At 48.6% G+C, this 18,899-nt stretch overlaps 7 protein-coding genes across 7 annotated transcripts; 3 read left to right on the top strand and 4 right to left on the bottom strand.

Moving 5' to 3' along the window:
* Nucleotides 1–416: 416 nt before the first annotated feature.
* FVEG_01579 (hypothetical protein) lies at nucleotides 417–1,200 on the top strand (the record flags this gene model as incomplete). Its single annotated transcript, XM_018888580.1, has 2 exons — nucleotides 417–1,018; nucleotides 1,077–1,200. The coding sequence occupies 2 exons, from the start codon at nucleotides 417–419 to the stop codon at nucleotides 1,198–1,200; spliced, it is 726 nt and encodes a 241-aa protein (XP_018744518.1).
* A 101-nt stretch (nucleotides 1,201–1,301) lies between these two features.
* Nucleotides 1,302–2,602, bottom strand: FVEG_01580 (hypothetical protein; the record flags this gene model as incomplete). Its single annotated transcript, XM_018888581.1, has 3 exons — nucleotides 1,302–1,616; nucleotides 1,671–1,717; nucleotides 1,766–2,602. 3 exons carry the CDS (start codon nucleotides 2,600–2,602, stop codon nucleotides 1,538–1,540), a joined length of 963 nt encoding a protein of 320 aa, XP_018744519.1. The 3' UTR covers nucleotides 1,302–1,537.
* A 980-nt stretch (nucleotides 2,603–3,582) lies between these two features.
* On the bottom strand, nucleotides 3,583–4,169 carry FVEG_01581 (hypothetical protein). Its single transcript, XM_018888582.1, has one exon. The coding sequence runs from the start codon at nucleotides 4,146–4,148 to the stop codon at nucleotides 3,612–3,614; it is 537 nt and encodes a 178-aa protein (XP_018744520.1). The 5' UTR covers nucleotides 4,149–4,169; the 3' UTR covers nucleotides 3,583–3,611.
* Nucleotides 4,170–4,258: 89 nt separating this feature from the next.
* FVEG_01582 (hypothetical protein) lies at nucleotides 4,259–5,462 on the bottom strand. Its single transcript, XM_018888583.1, has one exon. The coding sequence runs from the start codon at nucleotides 5,381–5,383 to the stop codon at nucleotides 4,547–4,549; it is 837 nt and encodes a 278-aa protein (XP_018744521.1). The 5' UTR covers nucleotides 5,384–5,462; the 3' UTR covers nucleotides 4,259–4,546.
* Nucleotides 5,463–7,473: 2,011 nt separating this feature from the next.
* Nucleotides 7,474–8,795, top strand: FVEG_14870 (hypothetical protein; the record flags this gene model as incomplete). Its single annotated transcript, XM_018903887.1, has 5 exons — nucleotides 7,474–7,647; nucleotides 7,708–7,812; nucleotides 7,870–8,249; nucleotides 8,307–8,374; nucleotides 8,425–8,795. 5 exons carry the CDS (start codon nucleotides 7,474–7,476, stop codon nucleotides 8,793–8,795), a joined length of 1,098 nt encoding a protein of 365 aa, XP_018744522.1.
* Nucleotides 8,111–15,245, bottom strand: FVEG_01583 (hypothetical protein). The gene is made up of 9 exons (XM_018888584.1): nucleotides 14,563–15,245; nucleotides 14,340–14,483; nucleotides 13,523–14,264; nucleotides 13,304–13,469; nucleotides 12,850–13,252; nucleotides 12,587–12,799; nucleotides 12,164–12,525; nucleotides 10,941–12,108; nucleotides 8,111–10,892 (listed from the first exon to the last, which is right to left on the bottom strand). Exons 1-9 carry the CDS (start codon nucleotides 14,865–14,867, stop codon nucleotides 8,987–8,989), a joined length of 5,409 nt encoding a protein of 1,802 aa, XP_018744523.1. The 5' UTR covers nucleotides 14,868–15,245; the 3' UTR covers nucleotides 8,111–8,986.
* A 741-nt stretch (nucleotides 15,246–15,986) lies between these two features.
* FVEG_01584 (hypothetical protein) lies at nucleotides 15,987–18,294 on the top strand (the record flags this gene model as incomplete). Its single annotated transcript, XM_018888585.1, has 3 exons — nucleotides 15,987–16,381; nucleotides 16,441–16,650; nucleotides 16,698–18,294. The coding sequence occupies 3 exons, from the start codon at nucleotides 15,987–15,989 to the stop codon at nucleotides 18,292–18,294; spliced, it is 2,202 nt and encodes a 733-aa protein (XP_018744524.1).
* Between the last annotated feature and the right edge of the window lie 605 nt (nucleotides 18,295–18,899).

Below are 18,899 nucleotides of genomic sequence, written 5' to 3'. Positions count from 1 at the left end.
AGGTACAGATACGACGAACATGTTGTCAATATGAGATAGTCCTTGGAGGGCGTTGATTTCTGGTCCGTGATAGCCGTTCGCGTGTTTACATGGGCATCTCAGAGGCGTCCGGACCGGTTGTGTAAGGTTATCATTGACAGTTGAAACAAAATATACTCACCGGGCCGATCACTTATGGTTTTAATCGCTTGCTACAAAGTCAGGGATCATGAATGATTGATAAGGTTTGAAGAAATCTTGATGTCGCATGAACGCCTTGATACTACATCCTAATGAGGGGGAGATAGGTCTACATGCTCTGGCTGATAACGACAAACCTACTACTTAATCCCCGTCATAATGTCAGCCAAATACTGTGCAGGAACTATATTGAGCCTTATCTATCTCTTTCCATCTATCAAGATATCTCTTAAACAATGACTGCCACCAGCAAAAACGTTGTCTTCGATGTAGTCGGCACCCTCGTCAGCTACGAGCATCTCTACGAAGCCATCAAAGCTCGCATAGGAGATAAACTCATTCAACGTGGTATTCAACCAACGCTCCTCGGAATATGCTGGTTAGAAATGGCAGAGCGCGAGTACACATACTTATCTCTCCACGGCCATTACGTGCAGTTCCTCAAGCTCTTTGAAGCTCTATTCTACCGCTGTCTTCATTACGCTGGCGTTGAAAATCCACGCTCTTTTGCGTCGGCGGAGGATGTTGCGTATTTGATGAGTGAATTTAAGGAGTTGAAGCTTAGGGACGGAGCTAAAGAGTGTATCCGAAAGCTTCGCGACGCGGGCTTTACTGTTTGGTGCTTCACGACTGGTGATATCTCTCGTGCAGGCGGGTATTTCGCGAAGGCTGGAGTTGACATGCCGGCTGAGAACCTACTGTCGTGTGATACCGATGGCGTGGCGAAGCCGTGTCCTGAGGCATATGGACCTATTTTGAAGAAGTTTTCTACTTCCGAATCGAGACCTTGGTTCGTGGCTGCACATCTGTGGGATGCCTCAGGGGCACAGTCTGCTGGGTAAGTGGTACCGTTCGTGACGGTTTCTGTATGTTATGACTAACTGGAGATGCTGTAGGTTCAAGACTGCCTACAGTATGGTATTGGAAGGTGAATATCTGTACGAGATATATGGAGAGCTGGATGTGGTTGCTGAAACGCTACCTGCAATGGCGGACGGGATTATCGCGGCCACTAAGTGATGGAGACAAGATTTCAGACTAGCCAACGTTTAGGATGTCGAAGATTATCTGTCATAAGGAAATTGGAGTATGCAAAATTAAAAGAAGGGTAAACTCCTCTATGGCTTATAAGTTGCTATTAAAATATCTGAATCAAGCATCGCTGTCGTGCGCCTCCTAAATAGTGGGGTGAAATTGCGAAGAAGTGGATGTGGTAATTACAATCATCGTTTTGCCAAGTATTAGGTTCTTATATTTCAACTAATTGAATGAATGGTGGCCCATGTTGATCTTATCATCGCAGCAGACCATTATGCTAAATACCATCAGATATTAGGTATTTCGATCGAGTGATACTCTAGAGCTCTCCAGGGAACCGAGGCATCTCGAGGAAGCGCTCAAGATTGACGTTGAACGTGCTGGGGTCTTGCATGAAACTGTCAAGAGTTAATTGATATTGCATAGATAGACGCCTTGATGTTGTGACTTACGCAAAGTGGCTGACTCCGGGCAGAAGAAGAAGATCAGAGCCCCAGATCTAAAATATCATTAGCAACAGAAGAGAAGCAATCAACGGTTGTCTTACCCAGCTATGGAGTTCAGCGGGGACGGTGCGATTGACAGCCTCCTCAGAGTCACCATCGACAATCCACATGATGGGAGCATTAGGATCAGAGTATCGCGTGGGAATTGTGGCAAAGGACTTTGCATCCCAGTCTGGCAGGGTTGCCCACATTGTGTTCATTCTGTCTGAAAAGTCCTGGAACGAGCCCTTGGATGGGGTCATCTTCTTCCACTCCGCCTCAGCTCTCTCCAGATACTCAGTGAACACGGGACTGTCTCCGATTGTCGAATTGATGTTCGCGGGGCTATAAGTACCGCCGAATGCAAAGCTACGGTCGAGGCGAGAAGTAAAGTTCATGGCGAGGTCAAAAGAAATACAAGCGCCGTCAGACCAACCAACAGTTGAGAATTTCTCAACTCCAAGGTGATCCATCAAGCCAATGACATCCTCGGTCATGAGATCGTAGGTCAAAGGACGGCTTGTATCATCTGACGAACGCCCCTGAGCTCGCGAGTCAATTGTGATCAAAGTGTAGGGGTGATCCTTAAAATAGCGGATCTGGTTGGCCCAGTAATCACTATTCGCAAAGCCACCGTGGAGAAAAACAACAGGGCTAAGGCCTTTCGCCTTGGTCTCCTTGAGCGGTCTTCCGAACGTCGCGTACCAGAGATCAATGCCGTCAATCGGTGCAGTGCCCTTGAAGTTGGCCTTGGGCATAGGCGGAAGTTTAGGGAGCGTCTGCCATGGCGCAGTGTACTCGCAAGATTTTCCAGCCTTGGCGTCGAGTTTGACGCTGAGACCGGAGACCATGTTTGCGAGTATCAGCGCTGAGGCTCCAAGATATGACCAAGAATACATGGTGAGGGTTGCGTGACGACTGAAGAAGTAGGTATTGATAGGGTGAAGGGATTGGGATAAATTGTAGGTGCTTGGCGGAGCTATTTGTCTTCTTTTAACACCCCGGAAACCCAGAAATGTGTGATTCAATCCCTGACCGCTCGGTTCGAGATTAGACTTTTTTCGAGCAGGGATAGCTGCAAGTTGATCGTTCATGGATGTTTTAGCTGACAGTCTTTGACAAATGCGTAATAGCGTTACATGGCAGTGTCGTGCTGAAGATCGGCATTATATGCCGCCGCAAACGACGTTTGATATCACGACATGTTATGACAGCACGCGTCAGTGAGCCATGTTGCCAAGTCTTGAGCTGATGACCCGGAGTTCCGGGGAATTGACCTATCAGTGATTACTGTTCCGATGAATCCGGACCAGCCATCCCTGTAAGGGTGGTGAATGTGGGGGAATTAAAGAATAACGCTAGTAAACACGGAAAAGGACGGAGAATCCGAGACTTACTGATAGCTGCAGGGTACGAAATCTAGAAGGTTATCATAATGTGCTGCCGGGCTGGGGTTGGATGATCATTCCGTCTTTGTGATAGTATCGAGCTGGCTCTTAAAAGACGGAATAGTTACCGCGCTATGAGCCTGTTGGAACCCAATTAAATGTATATATCATGAGGGCTAAAACGGTAGATCTTTTGCGCTAACCCGCAAACCCACGAGGACATTGGTGTGAGTGGATCGCCTGCGTGTTGACAAACCTTTGACACATCTTCAACGACCTCTTCAATGGACAGACCCGGATTCTGTTCACGGTCCACGGTAGATAGTCTCGATTGACATTGCACTAAAACAACTACAAGCTCCTATCAGTAACTATTGAACCCCGAGTGACCGAATGATGTCACGCTTCCATTAACCCTAGGTTAGTGCAGGCAACTAATAACCATTTCATTCACGAGCAAACAGGGCACAGGTGACAACTTATCAGCAGATGGGGCATTATCATTGAAAACTAATCATTCTCATGACTTTGTGTAAATTATTGGTGGAAGCTCACTGCCAGGAGCCCAGATCAGCTTATTGATCGAGGCAGATTCACTGGCCTCGAATTTGACCTTCCAGAATGTTGCGCCTTGGTCGCGCCCAACCCGTCGACCTCTTCTTACCAGTTCATCGACCACAAGGGGGTACCATTTGAGATTCTCAGCAACAGTCGCCTCTGCCATCCCAACAAAGCCGGGTTTGAGCTCTGAAGGTACGTTGACAATCTCCTCAATGATCATCTGACCGATCCAGTCCGCTGTATCATTAAGAGCGAGTGAGTTGGTAAGGATGAGGATCACAGTCTCCGTCTCGGGCAAAAGGGCAACAAAGATGAGTGAGCCAGGAAGGCTTCCCGGATGGAACAGGACGAGACTGGAGGGCGAGACATCGTTGGGGATAGCACTCCCACTGAACTGGGAATTGATACTTTTGATAAAGCTGCTGTATAATTTGACCAGGTCTTTGACTGACGAACATGCCCCACCGCTAGCAGCCCCGTACCCGCCATCGCCCATCCCGAGAGAGTCGATGGGGACTGTGGATGCTAATTTTATTTCCTCTCAAGGATGCTGATATTAAGGTATTGGAACGCTGGACAATACTTTTGGGAAATCTGCAAATCGAGTTTTGGTAGTCTCTCGCAAACGCAGACCTCAAGCGTCAATATCGCGATGTTACCTTCCTCCATGTTCTGAATGACAGGTCAGCTGAAGCTATTCAAAAAGGGGCCATGGTAGCTAAAGGAATAATTCAAGCAGCTGTTGAAGAAATAGAGTGTTATTGATCTTCCCTAGAAGCCTCCTCTATTGTATAGTTACAACGAACTCAAACAACTACCTGTAATCAGGAATACCAGCATACGCAAAGTGCCCACTGAGACCGTCATATAAACGCATCTCATTCATAGAGTGGGTCAACGACTCAGAGACAGCGCGTTAAGGCCGGCATAAGCAGCAACAGCGAGTGCGACGATTCCCAAGCATATATCCCCAGTGTCCGATATGCCGCTCGCGGAGGACTGACTCTTTCCCGCATCTCGCGGAATGAGATTAAAAGTCTTGGAAACAGATGACCACGCCGTGACTGCAGGCGCCACGATCGTATCCGCCATGCCGAAGCAGTACTCAAACGGCAGCCCAGTACTCCACGACAATAAATACGTCAGACTGAGGGAATACGCCTCCATAAGCCGATGGCGTCTTCCAGATCCAAAGCATGGCAGCGTGAGTAGAATGAATCTGTAGACCGCGTGCGCCAAAATCCAGCTCTTGGAAGAAGCGGTGAAAACAAAGAGGTCATCATGCAGCATGATGGTTTTCCACTGCACTTGGTACCCTTGTAGAACAATCCAAGCGGATAGAGAGAGGCAAGCGACTTTGCAGCAGATGCCACGGAAGGTCCCTCCATAAGGCGTCGCGACCATCATGAGAATATTGCCATAGACCGCAAAGTTGACGTAAATGGTGAAAGCCTGGAGCCATTCCGCTTTGGTCGGTCTGCTAGCGACGATGAAGAGAAGGACGGAGCCAAGGCCTAGGGGCATTTCGGCCATTGTCTTGGCCATTTCTCCTTTGGTGGAGGTCCGATCGAAGAGGACGATGATGGCGCTGGTGGCGTAGACGATGGTGAGGAGAAGGCCGGGTTTGAAGATGAGGCACCGGTAAGCGAGGAAGAGAATCCCACTGAGCGATGCATTGAATGGGATGTCAACATACGGCTCCAAGGCCGTGCATACTGATGAGAGACTCATGGTGATGCGCCACTTTATCGGGGCCGTTGAACGATTGAGAAGAAAGTGGCTTGGAGAAGTCTCCGAAATTGGATGTTGCTTCCCCCGCTTGTTCCGTTGTGCGTGCTAACTGCCGACCCGACCCATAAATACAGGTCTGAAGGCTTTGATTCGTCAATTGAGCTCAACATGAGAGCTCTAGGGTATGGTGTTTTTAATGAAAACGCAGTTGTATTATGGTTCTGTCATTGCAAGTTCTTTATTCCTTCAAGGTCTAGGTAATGCCTGTGACTCTCAGAGGCTTTGGTCTAAAATAATTGTCCTACAAATTTTCCCAGAATATAAACCCCAAGAGTGAGATGCCACGGGGATAAGAGTCCTCGGGTTGTCTAAGTTTTCTTCGTCCATCTAAGCTCTGGTCCGTAGGTTTGGTATATCCCAAGTGTACTGAGTATCCCTCCTTACCATTAGCTCCACTTCCCACTAAGGCTGTGGCCCTACGATGAAGGGAACTCGCCAAGTCATGCAATGCTTTTATCCGAGGATTTGATCATGATAGTCTTTCTCCCAGGGACTTTACCGTCGACGAGGCAGACAAATTGACTAGCTTCAGGTGCAATAATAGCCCTGTACCAACGTTACATACAAGTGGGATTAAAACCCGTGGAAGTGCCGCTAACTGGGGATATAGAATATAAGTAAAGTAAAACATACTAAGTCTAGAATAAGTAACCTTGAAGTATTTTGATGCACCAACTCCAGCTTTTGCGCTTCAAGTCACTAATGAGCCATTTCATTTCAACGCAAGCCACCTAAAACAGGGACCCTTCCGTATGGTCAGCTTGACTCTAAAACGTAGTCTAGACCCTCGGGGGCGCAACCACCACGTCCACTGCTGCCCTGTTAATTGCAGTACGGGCGCGATTGTCAGGTAACATTTTGGCTTCGCCCTATAATTAAGTCTGGGTCTCATGCAACAAAAGCCCATCAGCACTACTATGCAGAACGAGTAAAAGTGAGATCAAGTCAAACAAGCGGCCCAGGGCTGAACAATGAAACGCTCCGCAACTAGAAGTCATCTTGAAACGTGCTTAAAAATGGAGTTAATTCGAGATCGGAAGAAATCTTCACATGGCCCACTTAGTCCAGTCATTACAATGAAGCGGGCGATCGTCGCTGGGGTAGGAATTGGCCCCTCCAGTCGTCGCTTGGGCCTCCTCTCCTGGCTTGGTTAGCAGGTACTCCATTCCCTATAAGGCTTATGTGGCTGCTGAGTCTAGTCTTGCAGAAATTGGGCTTTGGTGTACAGATACTGTATGTGTCGTCTCATGACGCCTCTTTTCTGGTAGGCACATCAGCCACAATTCTGACATATTGAGTCGCTTACGGATCGATCTCGGCAAGAGCCTGCAGGGAAAACATTAAAGATCGCAGTCACCAAAACGACGCCATGTAAAATTGCAGGCAGATAAAGCCGCAACAGGTAAAAAGGCCTTATTTCAGGCTAATAAACAACAGCGGCTTCTATACGGAGTAATGCAGGAAGTAGACAGTTATTAATCTTAGTTTAAATTATTCTTCTCTACAAGAACGGCGGCTCTTTAAGTTTGGAATGTTATATGCTATACTACTTATGGAGTACTATTAAAGGTTGCCGCCATGGCATGTACATTAACTTTAGTGGCTTATGTAAAAGACTTAGAATAGAGGTCTTACTGTAAGAGAGAAAACGGTATACATAGCAATGCTGCTTTAGCTACTAATAAATATTACAGTATCTCCTTTCCTCTGTAATGTTTTAGCACGCCACACAGTCTCTTTTCACCTGAAGTTTGTGCCTTGAACGCACGCATTGTCACCCAAACAGGGGTTATACACGTTTCAGGAATTTAACGTTTATTAGTGCTGATGTTACTGCTGCACTAACAGAGGAACTGAGCGTTCATGCGTCTGATCCGTCCTTGGAGAGTCTACCGGTAATAAATGCGGGGAAGAACGTTACAGAGAGAACCGAAAACCCGACACTCTTCATCTCGTCTCGATATCTTTTGTTCTCCACTTTAGCAGTCCAAGGTAACAACAACACCTAAGCCAAGGGATCCTGTTACGACATGGGAGCAAATGCAGATGTAACCTCTATCCGCCCAGAAGGGCTGGGCCTCGTGCTACTTGCTGTCACTCTCTTCTTTGCCCCTCCGACCACTATTATCATTGCTCTACGATGCGGAATCCGGGCAAAACACCATGTCTTTGGGACAGATGATATTCTGATGCTGATCGGATGGGTAAGCATATGTTCCTCTTACGAGTGCTGATGATGATTTGAGCTAATTGATATGTTCAAGATGTTGTTCATGGTTGTTGTAGGTGTTGTCTCAAAAGGGACCTACTACGGTCTCGGCGCCAAGGATGCGAGGCTCAATGAATATTTGGTCCAAAAGAGTAAAATGGTATGACTTGACTCTGAGCCCGACTGACTATCACCAGCTGCTGACCTAGGCGAATAGCACATATGGTTGTTCCAAACATTTTACTGCTGCTCGCTCGTCTTTATCAAATCATCTATCTGCGTCACCCTTCTCCGAATCGCTGTCAAGAGATCCCATAGGATCATTGTATGGATAACACTCGTGGCGTCGTGTATCTCTACGATTATCGTTATTATGGGACTGTTTACTATGTGTCGCCCTATTCAGGCGAATTGGGACAAGTCTGCAGGAACATGCTCGCCTCCGACCGTTATCACCAGTCTTAGTTATCTAGTCTCAGCTGCAGCCGTTGCGACAGACTGGGTTTGTGCTATCTTACCGGGATTTATGCTCTACAAGACCCAGATGAAGACGGCTACCAAGGTTTCTATCTGCATTATTCTTGGATTGGGTGTCCTGTGAGTTGATTTTAGAAGTGTTGTTTCCTGGTTGATACTGATTCGGACCTCGAATAGCGCTTCAATCGCCACTATCATACGGCTTCCGTATATTAAATACTATGCTCATCCCCAAGATTATGTCTGTAAGTATCATTTCACATGCACTCATTCTTAAATCTGATCAAGAGCACAGATAACGTCGGAAACATCACGCTATGGTCCGTCTTCGAGTCAGGCGCGGGTATCATAGCCGGCTCACTCCCCTCTTTACGACGACTTCTCAAGAACTGGGTTCATTTCGACTCTTCGCATGACCAGTCCCTCGGGCAAACTGGACCCTTCACAGGACAGGCAACATCTATAGTCACAGGCAAAGCAACAGCCTCCTCCACCGGGCGACGAAATAAGAGTCTGTTGACCAGTTCCAAGGCAGAAGGACCGTGGGAGCAGTTGGATGATGCATCTTCAAGTCGAAAGATTTATGTGACCGTTGATATGGAGATGCAATCTCTAGAACGGCCACCGACTTCATCAAAGTCCAGAGAGTCATTTGGGGAGATGTGAACTTCTCTGTGAGGTCGCTGTATATAATGCTATATCAATATTTGTTCCGTTTATGTCTTGTTTGTTCGCAAAGGCTCTTCTGAGGAATGATTTAAGATGACAGTGTCTATTAGATTGTCACATTAGACTCCAAATATTCATCAGTCTAATGTGACTTCCCATAAGATAGTTACTAGACATAAAATAGCTATTTAAGGAAATTTCCAGGCAGGAACTGTTGAGGCTGGCAGCTTCTTACATTTGCCAATCTTGTTCAGCTGGACCTTTGTCATCTCAGCAGTAGGGCCCTTCATGATAACATCCCAGAAATCCTCGTACTTCTGACCCGCCGGCTTCTTTTGTCTGTACATGCTCCTGACGTCTGCCTGAGCTTGCCTCGCAACCATATCTAGCTCACTCCTAATGAAGCTAACCCATTGTGTAGCTAGGTCGCTAGTGCTCTTAGATTCCTTGAGATACCACGTGTCAAAAGTCTCCATCAAGTCCAGGATGCCATTGTAAGAATCACAGAACGCGCCCCATACGTCGTCGCGGCCCATGTAGCCGAAAACGAAGCCTAGCTCGCGTACATGCAATAGCTGCTCAGCTCCGGCTTCGAGCTGAGCGAACGAGGCGGTAGTCGTGGTACTGATACCTTTAAAGAGTGCGCCTTTCATACGGTTTGAGTTGCTGAGGAAGATGGCGAGACGGTCATAGTGAATACTCGAGCCTAGCTCATCTACTACCAGATGGATGAAGGCATTCTGCTTCTTGGTCTGCTTGTTCTCCCACTGACTGTACTCTGTGAAAACCCATTTCTCTGTCCAACGATTAGAGTACTTGTGGCTCGGCAGCCATGTAGCGAAGAAGCGGCTGATCGTCTGGCCTTCGAGAATGTGTTCAGTATCGTAGTGCTGGTGGTATAAGACTCCCTTCTTGTATGGACCATGTGGATCCTGCCTATCATACTTCCATATCTCGTCGTATCCTGGAGCTTTCTGGACATCGAAAGAAGTGCAGACTGAGGTGCTGTTGTGATAGTACATCAAGATATCGCTAAATTTGGAGTTACCATCAAACGGAAGATTCTTTTTACCCTCTGGGTCTTGGTAGTAGTCTGGATATGAGGGATATCTCTCCGTTCCGATCTCGAAAGGTATGACGCCGCCCGGTATAGTCCAAAACTTGACCCACTTGCGTTTCTGAGTGAGTCTAGGGGGGGCGGGCTGAGCGGCCTGACGGTTAAAGACGTGATTGTTTGCATCACTGGAGCCACCTAAGCCAGCTGCCCGCTTCTCAGGAGCCCCAGGAATGAGAGGGCCTCCGGGCAACGGCATGCTTCCGAGATCAGGATGTTCATCTTCATCGGGGTCGGGAGGCGGTGGGAGCCAGACGCACGAGCAGCAGCTATTCTTCTCACCCTTCTCGGTAATAATACAAGAACCGCACGGCTCACATGAGATTCGTTGCTTCTTCCGTACCCAGTCGTCAATAGACTTGTCGGAAAGTTCACTGGCCTTTCGGATGACACCATGGCCGCTGAAGTCATAATTATCCGGGGTAGAATTGTTCTGTCGCTTGGCTTTTTTCTTGGCGCGGATGCAAAGCACATCTTCCTTGTCGCACTCGGGTTCCTCTTCGTCGTTCTTATCGTCAATGAGACCTGCATTGGGAGGATCAAGCTTGTATGACCGCGACTTGTGGGAAGACTTTCCGAAACATCTCTGACTTCCGACGCGAGTGTCTTGCAGAAGGAAAAGGTGCTCGTAGTCATCGCCCCAGCCAACATAAGACCCTGAAATAAGTTTGGCCTTCTGTGTCTGGCCGGCATAGGTATCCAGACATACCTGCCCGTCTTCTTCCTTCCATACAAACGTGGCTGAGACTTCTTGTGAAACAGAGATGTCAGGGAAAGTACCGTCTATAGCGGCAGTATATGGCATTCCGAATGAAAGGTCGACATCTAGGCCAAACTTGGTAATGGCGGCGACGGTAATCTCAGATTCAGGGCCGGGCTTTGACAGCGGCGTCAAGGCGCTTTTGCTGCTAACCAGGGGCTCGGAAATTTTGACAGACTTTCTGCCCTCCGGGAAATGGACATTTTGGCTACCCCATAAACTAAGAAATGTCAGTCATGATCGATGCAGGTGGTCACAATGTACTCACGCTACCACTTTCGCACTCAAATAGCCATTTAGAGACACTGCAGTCCCCTGCGAGTTTCTGGTGTTAAACTCGACACTCTCTTGCTTATATGGCCTGAAGTTGGCCCAGCCATGCCACAGACCATGGCCACCTAGCGACTCTGAAGCTTCGCTATATGTGACTGGACCATTGTCAGTTTTCTGAGACGAGTCCAACTTTCCAATGCCAGCCACTGTAAACTCCGCCTTTGTATCACCATCAACGTGAAGGAACCCGGCTGATTGGTGAACCTTGAGCTTTCTTCCAGGTGTCCAGGTTGCAATCATAGAGAACCCGTAAAAGAACCTCGCGTTGGCTGACCCTTCGAGGGTGATGGAGAAGCCTTGACCCTCCTTGTTGCCACTGTCCACATCGCACATTTGGGAGTCAAAGTAAATGAGCTGGTTCAGAACGGATCTTTCGTTGTCGTTGAGGTCTTCGGAATCTCCGATGTCTGTCTTGTCGAACTGAGTAAACCAGTCTTGCGAGTTGTCCGCGTAGAATCTATCCACAAGGGACTTGAGATCTCGCTTCCTTTTTCCCGTCAGGTCTACCACTTCATTCCAATAGCCCTTGACATTGGAATAGTCGACCCGGATCGAGAATTCGCCGGCATCACGACGTACCAATTCCATGTCGTAGTCAAATGAAAAGTCGTACACAGCAGACGGATTACTGCGAGCCAGATGAATGGGGATAGACTGGTTCTTCGAAGGAACAAGAGCAACAGCTCGAGCATATGACCCAGCACCACAATCGGTTGGCATGTGGACCACTGTTCCCTCGACTCCATCCTTTGCGACACCGAAGCACTCCTCAAAGAGACCGAGGCAAATAACTCGCGCAGTCTGTACCTGTCCGACAGGCTGAGAGTGAATGTCCTTGGGGCAGTCGAGAAAGATAAGATTGGGATTGTCACGCTTGGACATGGAGGCGAGGCCAGTGTCGGAGCCTGCAAGGAGGAAGAAAGCAATGCCGGCCTTGTTCGGTTGGCTGTTTCGCGAACCCTTTCCGAAGGTGATGAGCTCGAACTGCGGAACCGAATCTGGCGGCGGTAGTAGCTCTGGTGGAAAGAGCTTGTCTAGGTTGACAGGGAGGAATGGCTGATTGCTTTTGCCAGGAGCATCGCAACAGAAGGCTTTCTGCCGTCCTAAGAGATGGTCAATCCTGTGTGACAAGGTTGGGAAACTCAAGTGTGTTCTTACCGTTTCCACAGAATGCACCTCCCATGCCTTGAGGGTCCAGATCCAGAGTGATCTGACCGTTGTCGCATTGCCTCGAACAAACATTGGCAGACCTCCAGCTGCAGTTGGAGAATGAATCCTTCTTAGGGCAACAGAGCTTGCGGCGACTCTTCTGACCTTTATTGGGATCCTGGGCGTCGTCATCAAAGGCACCGTTGACAAAGTCGTCGCTGCATCTCTCGTTCTCATCGGCAGGGCCTCCCGAGTCTACAGTAAGCACGTGTTGCTTGTCGCTGGGACAGGTGCCGCCGCACTTGGTCCAGGTGCATATGTCCATGTACTGTTCCATGTTACCGATGCTACAGCAGAAGACTTGAGATCCACTAAACAAAGAAAGGTCAGCGTCTCACATTCCTTCGGTACCACAGGTGAGCCAGCACATACCGTGAGCAATACTTTCCGTTCCAGCCGCCGGTCTCAATATCACCTTTCCAACCTCTCTGATCTGCAAAGAGCTTCAGTTCGCCTGGATTGCACTTGCCAGCACAATCGCCGGAGAGTCCTCCCCTCCCCCGATCCCAGTGGCATTCAGCACTGGTAATACTGGCCCACGATGGGCAGCAAATAGACCGAGCATTGGAAGGTTTACTACCGCATCTGGAATCATCTGTTATTAAAGTGTTCGATTTCTCTGCAGATGGACCTACTCATTCTTCTTGTCAAGACTGTTTGTACGCCCGACGGTCCTCTCTCCCTCAGAGCAAGCGCCGCCACAGCCCGTGACTCGACATTGGGTTGAGTCATCTGACGAGTATCCCGCTTCTTCAGACTTCTTAGTGCTGAGACCAACACCAAATGCCGTATTACCCTCAAGGAAGTTCTTTCGTCCAGTGATTGCATTCAGCGCGGAACGCCTGGAGTCATCAAGGTCAATTGCCCACATCATCAACCCGTTGAGTCCTCGTTTGTTGGCAAACTCAATTTTGTCGTTGAAAGTCCGCTCGTCATCGTATGAGATCCAGTTATTCTGGCCATAGACCATGTAGTTCACCTTTGCATCCCTGTCATAGACAGGCTTGGCTTTACTGTCTCTGATGAGATCCATGATTTCTGCGCATGGTCAGCCGACACTGTTGTTAATTGAGAAAGCTGTTTACTTACCTCTATATGATAGAAATCCTGCCGTATCTGTGCACCTGCCCTTATCTCCCGGATCACTAAAGCGACACCCAGGCTTCCAACAAGCAGGGTTCTCCAACTTGAATGACCGACCGTACAAGCCGATACCAAGGACAATATCCCCTGGGGGGATATCGTTGCGCCAAAACTGAGCAAGTGATGTTAGTTAGTGGTTCTAGAGGAGTGAAAAAAAGTACATACTAGATCGAGAGCAAGGTCGATCTCGGTGATATTTGTGTGGCCGAGGATTTGATTGCCGATGGGATTATCTCGATCCCAAATTCCATGGAGATCATAAGACATGAGGTTGATCCAGTCCACGTAGTTGTTCATGGCCTTGAGGTCAAAGTGTCTCAGGTACCAGTAAGAGGTCGGGGCAGTATATGTCACCAGATAATGTCGACCGGCCGAGCGCATAGCAGCCTGGAGCTCTTTAAGAAATTGAGTAAAGTTCTTACCGTCGGTATCCTTCCCACCGCGGTCTTTGGCACCGGGATACTCCCAATCAAAGTCAACACCATCAAACCCATATTGACTTAGAAAGCCAAGCAGGTTCTTTATGAATGTCTGTCGATTGGTTCGGCTAGAGACCATGTCGCTGAAGACTTTCTGGTACTTGCCTGGGTCATTGTGAGTCCATCCACCAAGCGCGATCATGATGCTCAAGTTGGGGTTTTTGTCCTTGAGGTCTGTAACTTGCGTGAAGAGATTCGGCTTGACATCGGGCATATTAGTGATGCGAAAGTCGCCAGGCGTGACGAAACCAAATGAGAAGATTAGATGGGTGATATCGTGGACTGGGATTTCCTCTGGAGACATATGCCCGCAAGGTTTGTTCCCGTTCCAGGCCTCCCAGTAGGCGATGACCTTCTGCTGCACATTTGACTTGGAAGCAGATGGCTTGGGTTGCTCGCAGTCAGACTGGCAGCCTTTTTTGCAGAAGCTACCAAGTCGCAGTCAGTTTCAGCCATTTGGGAAATTACTATCAAAAGAAAAAATGGAAAAAGCCGAAACTTACTCTTCAGTAGTTCCGCAGAACCCGTATTCACTACAGCAGACGTTCAAAGGGCACTTCTTGCCTGTCGGAGAGGCATACTTGCCGCATTCTGCCTTAGCGTCGCAGTTGGACTGGCAACCTTTGCCGCAATACTTTGGCTCGTATCTGCGAATCAACACCTGTCAGTTATTCGCAGTGTACATCGTGAAGAAGAACCTCCGCCTCTGTTGGTCTTATAACTTACCCGCACCATCCACTCTCACCACAACAAGCTCCATTACCGCACGGCTTCTCAGGACCACAAGTGTAGTCACCAGATGTTGCAGCAGTGGATACTTGACCGGACTCAGATAGTGCAGTAAGTTCCCTCGGGAGGATATGGTTGTTGATAGGAACGGCAGCGAGGGAGACAGTTGAGTCAGAATCACTCGCATGGATATGCTTTTCTCGGATGTGAAAACGAGAATGAGAGTGACGGTGACCAACGGAAATGTCAAAAAACAAGGGTAACAAAAGAAAGAGTCGCATCTGGCTGGCGACAAAATGCATGGCTTGTGACAGCCACTTCAGTGACAGCGATATACAGCAGTCTCCCGACAGACAGACGAATGGATTCAAGGTCAAAATGAATGAATGTATGCAGAACTATAGCTCTTACTCGTTAAGCCTATTTTCTATAAGACAGGAAACCCTTGAGTTTATCATAAGTGTAGACTACTTGGCTCTTCAGATCAGGTCCACATCCAGGACAGTCCCTCAAGCTCTCCCCAGGAGCTGCCAAGTCAAAATTTCACCATTGGCCTTCCAATTTACCTGGAAGCCGAGAGTTCCACCTCCATCAGATCATAACAAGGGGCCCATGACGGACGCCAGCTCGGTAAACGCTCTTCGTCTGAAATGAATCGCTCGTGATCCTGGACGAGAAATTTTCAGGGCCGTACTAAAATGCCAGGGAGAGCGAATATCATCGAGCGTGTGTTATGTTGGAACCAACAGTCCAATCGGACGAAGCGACGAACAGAAGTGACCCGCAACTCGGCTACGGCTAAAGCTGATCCTCCGGGATGCTGAAGTGATGATCAGGGCGATAAACGGTTAGTAACAAAAGGTTGAAACTTTGCTCCAGTATGTTTGTTCTAGCGCCAACACAATGGAGTCAATACTTGTACCGAATTGGCAACACACTTGGGATCTATCTGTGCGTGCTGTCCAAATGCGTATTGGCATTAGGTAAATCAGTCTTTCGACCTGTGCATGACACGTTCTAGCATATCTTTGCTCCCCGCTGAACTCCCTTTTCCTATCTCCGACGCAAACGTTCCTGAATCAACCACCATCGACAGCGAATCGTTAATCACCCGAAGAGTTATTGTGGATATATATGCCAAGAGTCCGGCGGCCCGAGGCCTTTTTTTTTTCGCTTCTCCCTAATCTCGGCGTTTCCTCTTCAGCTCCTAGAGACATGTGAGTTATCATTCGGGCAGTTAGACAGCGTTGGTATAGCGCCACTACTGTGCATGTTGCAAACCAAATCTCGCTGTTCGGCTTTTCAGCATATACCGAAAGGAAGAAGGGTATCTATTATCCAGTTCTCATTTACTCTCCTGAGCTTCATACCATTTTTCACAAATTCTCCAAAGACATACGGCATTTTCGGTTTTGTACAACATGATGCGCCGCCCCTGGTTATTGTCGGCGTTAGTCGCTTGGGTCAAATTGCCTTCGGTGCAGGGAGAGGATCTCTTTTCACTTGGTGAAATTGATGGTTCTCTGCTCAACGGTGCTAGCGATGCTTGCGTCGCAGCAATCAACACCAAGGTTTCTTGCCCGTCCACACTGGGCCTGTTACACTTTGACTCAGATATGGAGCTTGATACCGCTGAGATAAAAGAGCTCTGTCAAGGCAGCTGTTTGACAAGTTTGGCCGACTTGCGAGATTCTGTCAAAAGAACATGCGGCTCAGAGGTCACCTTTGAGGATCCTGTGAGTGGAGCGTTATGGAAAGCTTCGTATCTCATGGAAGAAGCAATCTACTACGCTGAGAGGGCATGCCTCCGAAAAGGGTCAGTAACTCGTGTATATCACCATTTTAACATGCCATCTAATATAGTTAAATTGTTAGGAATGGACAGTACTGCAATACGTGGTTCCAAAGCGCTCCCGCTGACGCATCGCTCTGCGATGAATGCTACAAGCTCATCTTGTGGCACAATGCTCAGTCGCCACTATCAGAAGACACTTCTGAACAAAAGGAAATCTACACTTCCGCCAGTTCGAGCTGTGGATATAAGAAACAGCCTACGCAGACCTATCCGCCGTTACTTGTTTCATCGTAAGACGACCTCACAAAGATCCCCAGCCTCTCGCTAACATGACAAGTCCAATGGCAACACCAAGCTGTAGTTCCGAGTACACAATCAAGACTGGAGATACATTCCTCAGTGTTTCCGAGTCTCAGAGAGTCTCTACGCACGATCTAGCCACGGCCAACAGGCTTGACTCCCTTGTCAGCGACTTCCCGTCTTCAGGAAAGTTATGCATTCGCAACCAGTGCGACGTGTACGTTGTTAAGAGTGGTGACACTTGCGAGAGCATTCAGTCAGAGAATGGCCTCTCCAAAGCCAGACTCAGATCCTGGAATCCCTTCATCAACGGCTATTGCGACAACATCTCTTCCTATGTCAACCAGACAATCTGCATCTCAAATCCGCTTGGGGATTACAAAGTGCCCGAGAACCAGGACGCAGCTGGATTTGACACTCCGGCTGCAGTTCCAGACAACATTGCTCCGAATACGACAACAAACTGTGGACTTTTCCACAATGTCACTGCCGGCGATGACTGCGGTACCATTGGTCTCAAGTATAGCATTTCCCTCGATGACTTCATCTTCTTGAATTCAATGATCTGGCCAAATTGCACGAATCTATGGCTCAGGGCCTCTTATTGCGTTGCTCCCGTGGGCGACATCGCTGACTACCCCGGTTATGGACCTGAGGAGGACGAATGGACGATTGAACCGCAAGAGTCCACCGAAATTGCCGAAATTCCTCACATAGGGTGGCTCAACGACAGCCGCCCATATGTGCCTCTGGCCAACAGCACTCGTGAAGATTGCTGGGAGTACCTTTGGTGGAATGAGACATATGCCGGCAGTCCAATTTCTTGTCGGGAAGCAGCTCTAGGCTACGAGCTAGACCTGGAGCAGTTCTTCCTATGGAACCCGAGCTTGGACCAAAATGAGCCAGACGCGGTGTCGCCCACCTACGACTTTCCGTGTACAATCTCTCCATTTGTCTCGTATTGCATGCAGCTCGCAAGCCCAACACCTGTGCCAAAGACACCCCGAGTTCCTCCGTCTCCTCGGGCAGCTGGAGAGATCGCCAACTGCACGCGGTGGTTCATGGGATACTTTGATTGCGCGAGTCAGTTATCTCTCAGCAGGATGACGATGGAGAAAATGTACCGGTACAACCCTTCTCTCAAAGAGGATTGCAGTGGCTACACACTGGGAACATTCTACTGCCACGAGACCCTTGATGACCTGTATCATTATGACGACGCTCTGTATGGTGATGACGAGACATCGCCAATTACGTCTTCAGCGCCTACTTCAACGACAGCATCGTCTAAAACAAGTAGCAGTGCAGCCCAGCCAACCAACGTCAGTACAGATGGAACATGTGGAGGGGCAAAAGGCAAAACATGCTTGAATTCTGCCTTCGGGGATTGTTGCTCATCCAGTGGATATTGCGGCGATTCATTGCCCTACTGTGGCGGTGGATGCCAGTCAAAGTTTGGTAAGTGTGACGCAGGGAGCGAAAAGATCAGCCCTGATGGGACCTGCGGCGGAGACAAGGAGTACACTTGTGAAGGGTCGCAGTTTGGGGATTGTTGCTCGCAGTACGGTTACTGCGGAAGGGCGACAGATAATTGTGGAAAGGGATGCCAAAAGCAGTATGGAGTGTGTACTTAGACGTTTAGCTTTGGCTCGGGATGTACTTCCGTGCGCCTCGAGACTACAGGTCCTACGTAGCAGGCCTCCACTGCTTATCTTAGTCTAGACAAACTTCTTGCTCCTGCCAAGCAACACTAAGGCACAACAACACGTTGGTTGTCACAGTGGAGACAAGCTCGCTGATCACATATTATCACGCATTCATTTCGTTTCTGCCCCGCTGCTACGAATCAGTCTATGTCTTGCTACTTGCACGTCTACGTCCATGAGTTCAATGAGGGTCACCGTGCGCTGATACCATGATTCGACCAACCTTTCGAACTGCCCCTTCAGGAACATGTCCTTGCACTAGTGAAGCTTGAGGTTCAGCTATGATGCAGCATGCAGATCTTTATGATTGTGCACCGATGATTGTACGGGCAGTCAAACCACTGAGTGCCTTTTGTTGCTCTGTGCCCGTTGTAGACTAGCCAGAGCGCTCACCTTTGTCAATCAAACGATTTCAATGGCCGCGAAATATGATAGCAGTGGGCTGATGGGTTATTGTGGATTGAGTTGTATGCGCGGGGCACGTGGGAAAACTTGGCCGGCCCGGATAAACATTCCGGTGAGGAAAACAATGG

This window comes from Fusarium verticillioides, chromosome 6 (genome assembly GCF_000149555.1).
Source record: "Fusarium verticillioides 7600 chromosome 6, whole genome shotgun sequence".
In the NCBI taxonomy this organism is placed as follows: domain Eukaryota; kingdom Fungi; phylum Ascomycota; class Sordariomycetes; order Hypocreales; family Nectriaceae; genus Fusarium; species Fusarium verticillioides.
Note: the sequence above shows the minus strand (reverse complement) of the source record. Positions and strands in the feature narration are given on the sequence as shown.

Coding starts and splice junctions, on each gene's coding strand:
- FVEG_01581 (XM_018888582.1), bottom strand. CDS start 4,148: ATGGGCGATGGCGGGTACGGGGCTGCTAGCGGTGGGGCATGTTCGTCA.
- FVEG_01582 (XM_018888583.1), bottom strand. CDS start 5,383: ATGAGTCTCTCATCAGTATGCACGGCCTTGGAGCCGTATGTTGACATC.
- FVEG_01583 (XM_018888584.1), bottom strand. CDS start 14,867: ATGCATTTTGTCGCCAGCCAGATGCGACTCTTTCTTTTGTTACCCTTG. Junction 13,470..13,522: donor TCGACCTTGCTCTCGATCTA/GTATGTACTTTT, acceptor TCACTTGCTCAG/TTTTGGCGCAACGATATCCC. Junction 12,109..12,163: donor AGGTGCATTCTGTGGAAACG/GTAAGAACACAC, acceptor ACCATCTCTTAG/GACGGCAGAAAGCCTTCTGT.